Below are 12,410 nucleotides of genomic sequence, written 5' to 3'. Positions count from 1 at the left end.
AGAACTCTGTTCTAAGAGCACTAATTCCATCATGAGGGCTGCACCCTGATGACCTCATCTAAACCTAATTATTAATTCCTCTCAAAGCCCCACCTCCAAATACCATCACGTTAGGAAGTAAGGCTTCAACGTATGAATTTCAGAGAACACAAACGTCCAGCCTGTAACAATGTGGATACAGGCATCACCTCCCCTTTTTGATTTCTTTCTTTTAGCTCTCCTCCTTGGAGCCCAATATCCCAATCTCCCCACAGGCCCTGGTCAAAGCAGTAACTGAGAGGTTGTAAAGCAAGGCTTTCAATGGGCTTATCAGGGGTCCAACTGTTGTGGAGATCAATAATAGGGTGAGAAGTGAAGTATAAGGCAAACTGCAGTAAAATGTTTCATGTTGGAGGCTGAAAGCAAGGTCAAGACATCAGGTGCTCATTGTTGCTGGATGCTGGCCAGTCTTGGACTGGCTGTAAGTCATGGAATGTGAACACACCTAAGTGTGTCTGTAACAAAGTCATACTCAGTATATTCGATGCTACTGTCTCTTTTCCCCCACCCCCAACATCCTTCCTTTTAAATTGTTTGCATGTGGTTCCTTTTTTAAATAGTATAACCCAAACACAAACTGCTGCTTTCAACTGATGCAGACAGACTTTATCATCTTTATTTCTTGTGAACAAGCTTTACTTTTGAGATTTTGAGAAGGCAAAGAAATGCTGTAATAAAGAATGCAGATAAGAGATAGGAATTTGAAGGCAAGAGAAAGATAGAGTTAGAAAGAAGAGAAGAAAGAGGAGGAGGAAGCATATTGATGAAGGAGGAGAAATGAGAGAGGGAGGGAGAGAAGAGAGGATAGGAGAGGGGGTGAAGAATGGAGGGTATGTATAGTAAAAAGAGAAACTTGAATGATGTGTTTCTTTATTCCCGTCAGCAATTGATAAAGAACTTACAATTAATTTAAAAAGGAAGTCAAGGTAAGAATTAGGTAAAGAACCGTTGACTAAATACTTCTTTTACTATCTTTTCTGGTCAAAGAGAGTAAACAAACATCAAATATTCACTACATCTCTTGTTAAATAAAATTTATGTGAGTCCGTTGATTAGATTAGTGAGCTTCTGCACTAGATTCCAACAGACCAAAGGTAAATGGAGTCACTCAGGCCAAAGCTCCATCCCACCAAACTGAAACTTGTTTATCTCACTTTCTGAGACATCAGGAGAGAGATAATAGCCAAATCCCCAAACAGGCCAGTTTTAGCCTGCATGATAAGGAAGTCCCCTGTGCTTCAGTAATTGCAAGAAAAGTAAACTAAAGTAACCTGATGTTAACCAATCCTCTTTTTATATTATACTGTTTTATCATCCTTGCTTAAGTTGCCTTATGAAAATGGACTCTTCTGCCAAGCCCAATGGAGTACCTGTTTAAACCTTTAAATGGGATGCTGCCAGATTTATGAATTGCTAATAAAACTAGCTCAATCTTTAAACTTAATCTATTGAAATTTCATCTTTTGACACTTTGGATAATCAATTATAATGGACACATGTTAACATATCACATATTTTACAACATAAACCACCATTCTTAGAGATCATAGGAGTTTACTGCTTTTACATTTAAGCTTTTACATTTACATTAGACTGGAGTGGCTGTAGTGCAGATAAACACATTGACAATGCTGCCCATCCTTCAAGGAAATGGCACAGGACTTACTGATGAACTCAGTGTGTGTGTTTGGTAGGGAAGGGGTAAGACTGGGAGTGTGGGAAAGCGAAGAGTATACAGGGATAATTGCAAAGTGCTTTACAGAGATGAGGAAGACTTACAGAAGGAACGGGTTTGGAGGCCGTACTAAGAATGAGTTGAACTGTCAATGATAGAAAACTACACTCCATGGGCTTGGACACTGATAGTCCACTCATTTCACCTAACAAGGAACCTGCATTTAGGCTTCTGATGGCTAATATCAGCTCAATGATGCCATATAGAGATCTCCTAACTGGCCACTCTTTCTCAGTCACTTTTACCAGAGTCTCCTAATTAATTTATCCTCAAAATATTACAATTTCTGGAAAACTTCTAGATTCCTCCCTTTCCTCCTTTCTTGATTCCCGACTCTGTGCTCCCCCTGGTGTCTTCCCAGGAGATGGCATCCATTCTTATTCCTGTAAATACCACCGAAATGCTCATGACTATCAAATTTACATCTCCAGCCAGGACCTCTACTCCAAAATCCAAATGTGCACATACAACGGCAAACTGGATGTTTCTACTTGGGTCTCAGGACATATTTCAAGAAATGTCAAAATAAATATGTTCAAAACTGAGTTTTGCCCTTGTCGCAAGAATTAGAGGTTGACTGAGTCACATTCTATTTTCAACTCCACTTTTCTTTTTCTGCCCACTCTATGAGGTTACCAAAGGTAAAAATTCAATTGTCCATGCACTCCTACACCAGACGGTGTCTGTGTGACACAATTCTGAGCAATGAGATAAATAGATATCTCCTGGTGCTGCTCTTTCCCCTCATTTCTTGTTCATGGCTGAAGCATGAATAGGAGGCTTAAAGATTCAGCAGCTATATGGTGGCCATGAGGCAATAGAGATGAAGATAAAAGTTGAAACACTAAGGGTGGCAGAGAGGAAATAGAGAAAGAGCCTAGGTCTTTCTATATGGTATCATTGAGCTGATGTCAGCCATCAAATGTCTAACTGTAGCCTCCTTGTTAGGTGAAATAAATGGAACTATCAGTGTCCAAGCCCCTGGAGTGTGATTTTCTGTCATTAGCAGCCCAACTCATTCCTAACTGATGAGGCCTCCAAGCCTGTTTCTTCTTTAAGTCTTCCTCATCTCCATAAAGTACTTTGCAATTATCCCTGTAGACTCTTCTCTTTCCCACACTCCCAGTCTTACCCCTCCCCTATCAAGCACACACACTGAGTCCATCAGTAAGTCCTGTGCCATCTCCTTGAAGGACAGGCAGTGCTGTCCATGTCTTTATCTGCACTGCAGCCACTCTAGTCTAACTTAAATGTAGAAGCTTCTTAGCTATCCTACCCACTTCCATTTTGGCCTCTTTCCAGTCACTTCTCAACCCAGTAAATCTTTTTAAAAATGCTAGTGTCATCATCATGTCTCTGCTTAAAACCCTTTACTGATTCCTGTTGCACCTATAATAGAGTCAAAGCCACATACTAAGACTTATGAGAAGCTCATGGTCTCCTATTCCCTCCTTCACCAACCCAGCAGGTGTCACTCCAACCTTTCCTCAGGAAACTCCAGCCACAATGGCTTCCTACAGCACCATAAATTCTCTTAGGCCCCAGATTCCTTTCACAGGTGGGTCCCATTCTTACCCTCTGCCCATCACATTTATTATAGCTTCCTTCTGCCTTCAAGTCTCAGCTTAAATGGTCTCCAGTGAGGCCTCCTTTGACCACCCTATTAAAATTAAAACAGTCTTTCCTACCCAACCCCATGGCTTTCAAAAACAGAAAGAATTTTTTATAAAGCACCTACTACCATTTTGATATGTATCATTCGGGGTCCACTTAGGGAAATAGAAACCATATCAATTTGTTTTAACAGAGAGAATTTAATATAGATAATTGGCTAAACAGGCATTGGCAGGACAAAAAGACAAAAAGGGGACACAGGTACCACGGAGACAGTAACTGTAACAATCTTGGCTGAGAGTTACCAGACCTCAGAGGAGGAGCCCTGCCAGGCTGGGACACAGAACTCTGAGGGTGCCACTTGTCTCCTGCACCACTTCAGGAGGTTGGAGGAGAGTCTGGCTGTCAGAGTCTAAGGGAGGGTGCCACCTGGCTGGTGCTGGTGCTTCTGACAAGTTGCAGAGAAGCTGGTCCTGGGAGTGATGGAAGAAACTAGAAAGCTGCAAACAACCAGTGATGCTGGAATAAACCACATGGCAATAATTCCTGCGGGGGCAACAGAAAGAATAGGCAGGAGCAATTCGCTGTTGCTTCCTACTGCCTTTCGGTCTTCCTTAGTGCCACCTATTGGTAGAGAATAGAATGGATCCACCTGGCAAAAGATATGTTTGCAGAGGCCCAGGTCAAGCAATTCAGAGGAGCAAATAAAAGAGTGGATTTAGAGATGAGCTATCATAGCTTCATGACCAGCATCGTATTCATTTGTTTACTATGTTTTCTTTCCTACTAGACTGTATGTGTTCAGGATCCATGTCTCTTTTTAATATTGTAACCCCTCTACCAACCCATGTCCCTCATGTGCACAGCACAATAGCAAGTAGATAGAAGACACTCAACAAATATTCCTTGTATGGATGAATAACTGATGAATTTATTAGATTTTTTTCTCAAAACTACTCAGGAAAATGTACAATTCAATTCTCATCAGTAAAACATGAGGCATTTAGTGCCTCATGTGATGTTCTAGGCATTTGGGCTAAAAATGCCTAGAACGTCACATGAGGCAGTTTCTTTTCATTTAGGTGGGAATTTAAGACATTTTCATATGAAGCTAGGTAATAAAATGCTGTGGCAACATTCATATGTTTAAATGTCCTAAAAATTGAAGAGGCATCAAAGCTTATATCAGAAAATAAAAAGGTAAATGTGGGTTTGGAGTGATTCAGGAGACGTGTGGAAGAACTTATGATCTGAAGCAGGCTTGAGAGAGGAAGCAGAAAAGCGAAGCTGTGAAGGAAGGATAAGTTTGGCAGGTTTTGAGATGATTCTGCTGAAAGCAAGTAAATGAGAGATAGTAAGAGAAGTCACTGGAAAAGTGAATTGGAACCAACTGTGGAAAACCATAAATTTTGGAGTTCAAATTATGGGTATTATGTCTTTTGCAAAGAGGGGGCATTAAAACATTTTAAGCAAAAGAAATGATGCGGCTGTTAGGAATATTTTCTGAAGATAAATCTGGCAATACCATCGGTAATTGATTGAGTGGGTAGAAACTAGAAGCGGGAGGACCAGTTAGGAGCCTATGACAGTAATTCTGAGCCAGATAAAGATAATGGTAGAAATAAAGGAAAGAGATAACAGGTAACATTTAGAAGGAAGAATCAATATCACATAATACAGATTTAGTCTGGGGCAAGGAGGGTGGAGAAGATATCTAGAATTAATCCACAGCGATACACATAGGATTCAGAAAGGTGGAGATAGAACAGAGACCATCCACTTATCAGAACTTGATTAAGAATGGCATCAGTACAATAAAAATCACAGTAAATTATTTTTAATATTTTAATTTTAATTTTATGTTCAGGGGTACATGTGCAGGTTTGTTATGTAGGAACACTTGTGACTTGGGGGTTTGGTGTACAGATTATTTCATCATGTGTGTACCAAGCATAGTACCTGATAGTTTTTTTTTTCCTGAACCTCTCCCTCCTTCCACTGTCCTCCCTCAAGTAGGCCCCAGTGTCTGTTGTTCCTCTCTTTCTGTCCATGTGTTCTTTTTTTTTTTTATTTTAGCATTATTTTATTTATTTTATTTATTTTTTTTTTTTGTTTTTTTTTTGGACGATTTTTTTTTATTATTATTATTTAGCTCTCACTTCTAAGTGAGAATATGTGGTATTTGATTTTCTGTTCCCATGTTAGTTTTGTTCTTTTTTTATGGCCACATAATATTCTATAGTGTATGCATACCACATTTTCTTTATCCAGTCTACTGTTGATGAACATTTAGTTTGATTCCATGTCTTTGCTGTTGAAAAATTACAGTGAATATTTATCATCCAATAACAAAAGTCAATATTTTGAAAAGTTAATATGAATCTGGAAGAATGTATATATCTTCATCTTGAGGAACTTCAGAAGGACGAGGCTTCTGGAAGTTATAATAGTCAGAAGATGTCTCATTTCCATAGATATGCTCCTCGAAATTAGACTGCCCTGTGTTTTCATATAGTTCCTTATCGGTTTTTCCTTTAGCTTTGGGAGGACCTGCTTCCACATTTTCATAGTTGTCGTGTATGTTATTTCCCCTGACAGCAGATTTGTGGTCTTGGGTTTCAGCTGAGATTTTATGCCTTAAGCCAATGATGCGGGGGCTCGAGAATGTTTTAGTACAGACTTTTCTCCTACGGCTTCTCCTTTGCAAAAACCTCGGTAAGGTAAATCGTGTGGCAACATGGTGTTTCCAGTGCCAAACACACCCAATTCCACAAACCACTAAGAGTAAAAGAAGCGAAATTCCTACAGAAATGGCCGCTAAATTATTTCCACAGCTTTTCAACATTTCTATACAAGCAGTGCTGTTTAGTGGTTTGGTGTTACCCTTAATGAATTCACAATGTAATTCTTTGTAGCCTAGTGTTATTCAAAAATGAGTTTGGAAGCTCTTTTAGGCATTTTCCTTTTCAGATCTGGAAGAACATTATCTGGTAAAGTCCTGATGCAATTAGAGGAGAGAGTGTATAAACTTATTTCTGGAAGACGGCTCTCTTCGTGTGTGATGCTCTTCACATTACAGCCATTAATGTATAATTGTACTGTATTGGGGGGATTTTATTCCATTCCACTTCCTTTTCTGTTAATGAATCACAAAATGAAGCAGAAATGAGTGGAAGATGACAGCAGAGTAGAAAACTCAAGAAAAAGAAGGTTGAATGATCTGCCATCCAGAAACCTGTTATAAATTAAAAATACATTAATTGCGTACTTATTATCTAATATAGAAAAATTACTGATTTTCACCAATGCATTAAACACCAGCATGTAGTGAGCTTCTTCTTTTAATATAAAATATACTACCTGTTGTGACAAAAGGAAAAAGAGTTAGAAAAATCCTGTCCCTGCCCAACCTGAGTGGTTTTATCACTTAGATCTCCACAGTTTTTGACAATTAGGATAACAATTTTTAGGTGAAAGATAATTTTCTGAGCACAATAGAAGAAATGGGACATGTACAGACACGTGCAATCATCTTCATTACCTGTCACCTCTTCTGTGAAGCCCTGCTTATCCTTTTTTGGAGCAGGCAGAGGCCATGTCTTTTTCTTAACAATTCCTTCCTCTGTAATCCCATATTAATGAGTCCATTCTCTATTATAGCGTGATAACCTAAATGAGAGAGAATTGTATTCTTACTTGGTTAAATGGTGGGCAGGGTTCAGGTCATTTCATCTGTATGCTCCCAGAGAACGGCACAACACCTAGCACAGAAAATGCATCCAATCAATATTTATTGAATGAAATAATGCATTTAAAAATGACTGCAAATGTCAGCATCTAATTGCTTAAGATGATAGTTTAAAACTCAAAGGTGTAGTTTATACTTAAAACATGAAATGAGATCTTTAAAGTAAACCAAAGTATTTTCAAAATCCTTAGTATCACAGGTTTTCTCATAGCTTTCAGAAAATAACTTCCATCCAAGATAATTTTACATTGTTTTCTGTTGATGCTTTAAAATGGCAAGGAGACAAGAAGGGGAAGTGTTCAACTGGGCTGCACGTTCCATTGTGATTTTATCAACAAAACATTATTACTATATATTTTCAGTCTAGACATAGACATAGATCCAATAGTTCCTGTGAAATGATTATCATCATCTATGGAATGTTATCATCAATAATGTTTAGTTAAGAGCTTCAACTTTTAAAAACTGTTACAGGGATTATCTCATTTAATCCTATAGCTGCTATATGTAGTGGATACTATTCATATCACCATTTTATAGATAAGAAGAGAGGGTTAAAGAAGTTAAGTAACTTCCTTACAACCAAAATGTGACTGAATGAGAATTCGGGCAAAAATTTGCCCAAAATATTATTTATCCAAATATCTGTAACGTGCTACTAAGTGCATCAGTCAGTAAATTTGTATAGCTTGATTAGCTCTGAGGTTCTCGAAGGTTGGAAATCATGTATTATTCACCTTTGTATTACCAACACCAGCATTAGACACAGAATGACTAATCTATTAAACATTTGTTAATGAATGAAGTAATCTCCTTATGGGATAATAATAGTAACAATGAGAAGAAAAATAGAAATTCACAAAGTGGTGCTCTGCTTTCAGTGAGTATTCATGAAAAGTTTAATGGTAATGAACATTCATAAATTTGTCCGAGGTTAGAATATATTAATATGCAAATATTTAATTTGACATTTCATATAACAAAATTAAATAAGATGTGCAGCTAATTTATACAATTTTTTGATAAAAATACAGGGACAAGCACCCCAGATGCAGAAACGTTTTAATCTCCTTGGAATTTTGGGGAATAATATTGAGGTTGAGAACTGTATGGTCCGCCACATAAGATTTACAATCTGCAGGGTCCCTCCTTTATAAGGCCAGCCGTGCTTGTGTTCAAGGACAAAAGTTTAGCCAAATGACTTTAATCATTAGGACCTCATTTCCTGTCTGAAGCGGATGAGCACCAATTATCTGCAAGATATTTTATGGTATACATGGCTAATGATTTAAGAAATTATTTGCCAGAATATTTGAAATAAATTTACAAAATACACTTTAAATATTGATTGAAATTAATCAACTTTTTGAAGGACACTAGGCCTGCAACAGAAGTCACAGTGAGGGTTGAGAAAGGCTAACTATTGTTACTTCTGCAGCTGAGGATAAGGCAATAAATTACTCTCTTAATTTTTAAGAAGAAAAGGCATTTTTACCATCTATGTTATTCTGTGTAGAGTAGATATTCTGCTACATCCAAAATATTAAAATTGTTTGTCTAAGAGATATTTACCAAGATAAAGACAAGAAGACTTTTTACAGAAAAAGAAATGCATCGTTTTCTTCGAAATAACATTAGAGGAAAAAAACCTGTGAGACATGAACGAAGACCTACTATAATGAAAAACATATTTTAAACAATAACCGTTCAAATATAGTTTAACACTTAAATAATGTTCACTTTGACCAGTTTGAAAGAAGACTCTGTTTTCATTTTGGAAAGCAGTTCCAGCAGGTTACCTAATAATTTGACATTTTACTTAAAATCGCAAATTGTCGAGAAACTTCAGGAATTTTCAAGTAAGATAATGCCCTTCTGTTTGGAAACAAGGTAACAGCAAAACATAATCAGATTTTAAAGGAACATTAACATCACTCTCAGTTTGTAAATTGGGTTTCCCCCTTACGGCTACGTAAGGCATTTTTTTTCTAAAAACTGTAATAAGATAAAAATAATTGATTAATTAAACACAAACTTGTTTCTTATAGTGTTTAATCACCCAAATACCTCAAATCAGGTTCTTACTTACCTCAAGATTGGTGTGTCAAGCTCTGTCTTTTGTTCTTTTGGTTATGTTTTAAACCTGCATTGGGTTAGAACTTGTTCCTCTTTTTCACTTTGGTGGGTTACTTCCTTCTTTCTCTCCTTCTTTCATGTTATTTAATACTTGCAAAGTTTCCTGGCTCTAGAGGAAGTTAGTATCAGATGCAGCAGAATTAAGATAAATGGCATGAGGTTTTAAATAAGGAAGTCTGGCCCTTCATCTTTGTCAAGTAATAATTTTTTAACTGCATCAGAAAATAATACATAAAGCCTACATGGTTTTTTATTTGGGCCATATTTGCAGTTCCCACTTTAATATCAATAAAAATCACTTCACTTGTACTTTGATTTTTTTAAAAAAGAAATATTTTAATTGTAGTAACACACAGGTCTTGGGCTTTTATTATTATTATTATTATTATTATTATTATTATTTACTTGTGTTGCTAGACCAGTCCTCTCTTCAAATATTAATATTATGTACCAATGCTCCCAAGTTATAGCCATACAGGTCAAATCAGTGTCCCAATTTGGGTTCGGAAAATGTTAATGTTCTTTTAAATTTATAAATAGGAATTTCCTAAGGTATGTTTTGAGGCCCATTTGAGACCCTGAGATAGGCTAGCAGCTCTTCCATCAAGTAAATGTGGGGAATACTGCTTCCCTGGAGATTCATGGGCATATCAGCATGCTAAAGGCTCTCAGCAGTCCTACAGCCAGCAAACAAAATAAAACCAAATAAGCAAAAGAAATTGTTTAACTTTGCTTAATAATAGTAGTCAGTATGTTCCTAGCACTAAGTACTCCAAATCTTTTGTGTAATACTCAGCAAATCTTGGCAACAACCCTATGAGGGAGAAAAACTGTTATTAGTCCTATTTTACAGAAGAGGAAACAGAAGCACATAGAATAATCACTTGCCCAACAGAGCCTGCAGTCTGCCCCCAGCACCTGCGTGCTAAACCACTGCACTGGCTGCCTTGCTAGATTGAGTAACATGTTTCCAACATAGATAAGCTTACCAACAGCATCTCTTGGAGTCCAACTCATGGGAACACACACAGTGGGAGATGCTGAATTAGACAAATTACAGATGAATTCGACAGATGAGATGACAAAGTAATGGGAAATTTGTCTTTTAAGTTGTATTGGAACTTTTTGAACCACAGAGGATTAACTTTGCATAAGGTGGTTTTAAAAAAGAGGATTTAGTTACTGAAATAACTACTGGACATTGGAAGGACAGGATGTATTATTAACACCTGCTGAGCACTGACATTATGCCAGGCATTGTGCTAAGAGATGAGGATGCAAGAATGAATAAGCTCCCTGCAGCACTTAAAGCCAAGTAGAGAGGCTGCTGCACCCACAGAACATTTCAGATCAAAGTGATAATGCCTAAGAAAGACAGGATTATGGACAGGGACAGTGGAGGTAAAGGAAAGAGGCATCCAGCTCAGAGGGTGGTCAGGGAAGGTAAGACCTGAGCTAAGCCTCATAGAATAAGGTGTTAAGGCAGAATAGGGGTGTCCTGGACAAAAATCTTACAGTGAAGGAGGTTATGAAGTTGTGAAGCTATGAACTTGATGTGCTCCACATTCTCACCACTATATTTAACTGCAGTATTAGCCACCCCTCCAAATAATATACACACTCACCTGCCTAGGTACACATCTGTAAGCAAAGCAATTTATACAATGTTTGTATAAAATTATGATTTTCTCTAGAAGGCAGGACAACTGGTGCTCATTCAGTTTTTGATCTTTGAACTTAAAAAGTAGCTTAACCCCTTATTACTTTAGTTTTTCTAAGGGTAAATAAAATGGAGGGAAAATGACTGGCACTTTCCTCAAATAGAATTTTTTTGATGTAATGGATATAATTATTCTTCAAGTTTATAAAAGAAATGCTATATATATTCAAAATAGAAGTATTGGATCATTGTCATTTGTAGGGATTATGTTTTATGTCTTGAATTCTATATTTTCCTACTTCCCAATCTTTGGCCTCGAAAAGTACATATTTATTGTCTCCTTTCAATTCCTTTTTAATCACAGCAATTGTGTCTAGGTTTCCTTTTCCTGCTTTTTCTTCTACAGTTATATGGTTTGGGTCGTAAAGGGCTTAGGAGGTAGTTTATTGTTCTGTAGTGTAATTTGGACTGGATCTTTCATTTAAGTAAATCTTTCTCTCCTATTAATTGATGATAGCAACTACTTTACTTAATTGTGATTTAAGTTCCTAGCAATTTCTTGTGTGTCAGTTAGTATCTATTTCTTTTAACCCATGCCCTTTTTCAGATACTTGAACTGAGTAACATTAGTGATGGTAAAAATGAACAATGCTTGTGTATGTGAATTTTATTTGAAAGCTTGCCAGACTAAAAGCATCTTTCTGGCTATTTTGGAAGGAGTCGCCAAACCCCATGCTACTTGTTAAGGGTATCATGGGAATTTACGTTTTAGCATAAAGCATTATGTTACCTCGGAAAGGTAATGCATTTAGTAGCTAACAAATTTATTAACACTAATCGGTTTATGGGATTAACCAAAAAGTAGCTAGTTTTAATAGAATGTGTCACTACCTTACAACTAAAAGTTTTTCACTCTGTGGCCCAAAGAGTTATAAAAATTTTAATGCGGCTGGGCGCAGTGGCTCACGCCTGTAATCCCAGCACTTTGGGAGGCCGAGGTGGGCAGATCACCTGAGGTCAGGAGTTCCAGACCAGCCTGACCAACATGGAGAAACTTATCTCAACTAAAAATACAAAATTAGCCGGGAATGATGGGGCATGCCTGTAAACCCAGCTACTCTGGAGGCTGAGGCAGGAGAATCTCTTGAACCTGGGAGGCGGAGGTTGCAGTGAGCTGAGACAGCACCATTGCACTCCAGCCTGGGCAACAAGAGCAAAGCTCCATTTCAAAAACAACAAAAAAAAAATTTTTCAAAGCAAAAAAACTGAGCAGCTAAAGATGAAGAGAGAAAGCATGAATAGGAACAGGTAAAAATAAAACCATTGTTGCTTTAGTTATGCTTACGGCCAATCCTGGTAGTAGTTGACAAACTTAAATCACATAATTTGTAGAGTGTAGGAGATGGATTTTACTGAAATGGATCTCAGATGTTCGTCAAGAGATTCATTCCCAAACTTGAATGTCTATCAAAATCATT

General features: G+C 37.4%; 1 protein-coding gene across 1 annotated transcript; it reads right to left on the bottom strand.

Moving 5' to 3' along the window:
• Positions 1 to 5,260: 5,260 nt before the first annotated feature.
• On the bottom strand, positions 5,261 to 6,400 carry GAPT (GRB2 binding adaptor protein, transmembrane). Its single transcript, XM_054488762.1, has one exon. It carries the CDS (start codon positions 6,231 to 6,233, stop codon positions 5,760 to 5,762), a length of 474 nt encoding a protein of 157 aa, XP_054344737.1. The 5' UTR covers positions 6,234 to 6,400; the 3' UTR covers positions 5,261 to 5,759.
• Positions 6,401 to 12,410: the final 6,010 nt, after the last annotated feature.

This window comes from Pongo pygmaeus, chromosome 4, assembly GCF_028885625.2.
Source record: "Pongo pygmaeus isolate AG05252 chromosome 4, NHGRI_mPonPyg2-v2.0_pri, whole genome shotgun sequence".
In the NCBI taxonomy this organism is placed as follows: Eukaryota; Metazoa; Chordata; class Mammalia; order Primates; family Hominidae; genus Pongo; species Pongo pygmaeus.
This window is presented reverse-complemented; position numbering and strand designations above follow the sequence as displayed.

Bases quoted from the DNA above. Each gene is read 5' to 3' on its own strand.
- GAPT (XM_054488762.1), bottom strand. From the start codon at position 6,233: ATGTTGAAAAGCTGTGGAAATAATTTAGCGGCCATTTCTGTAGGAATT.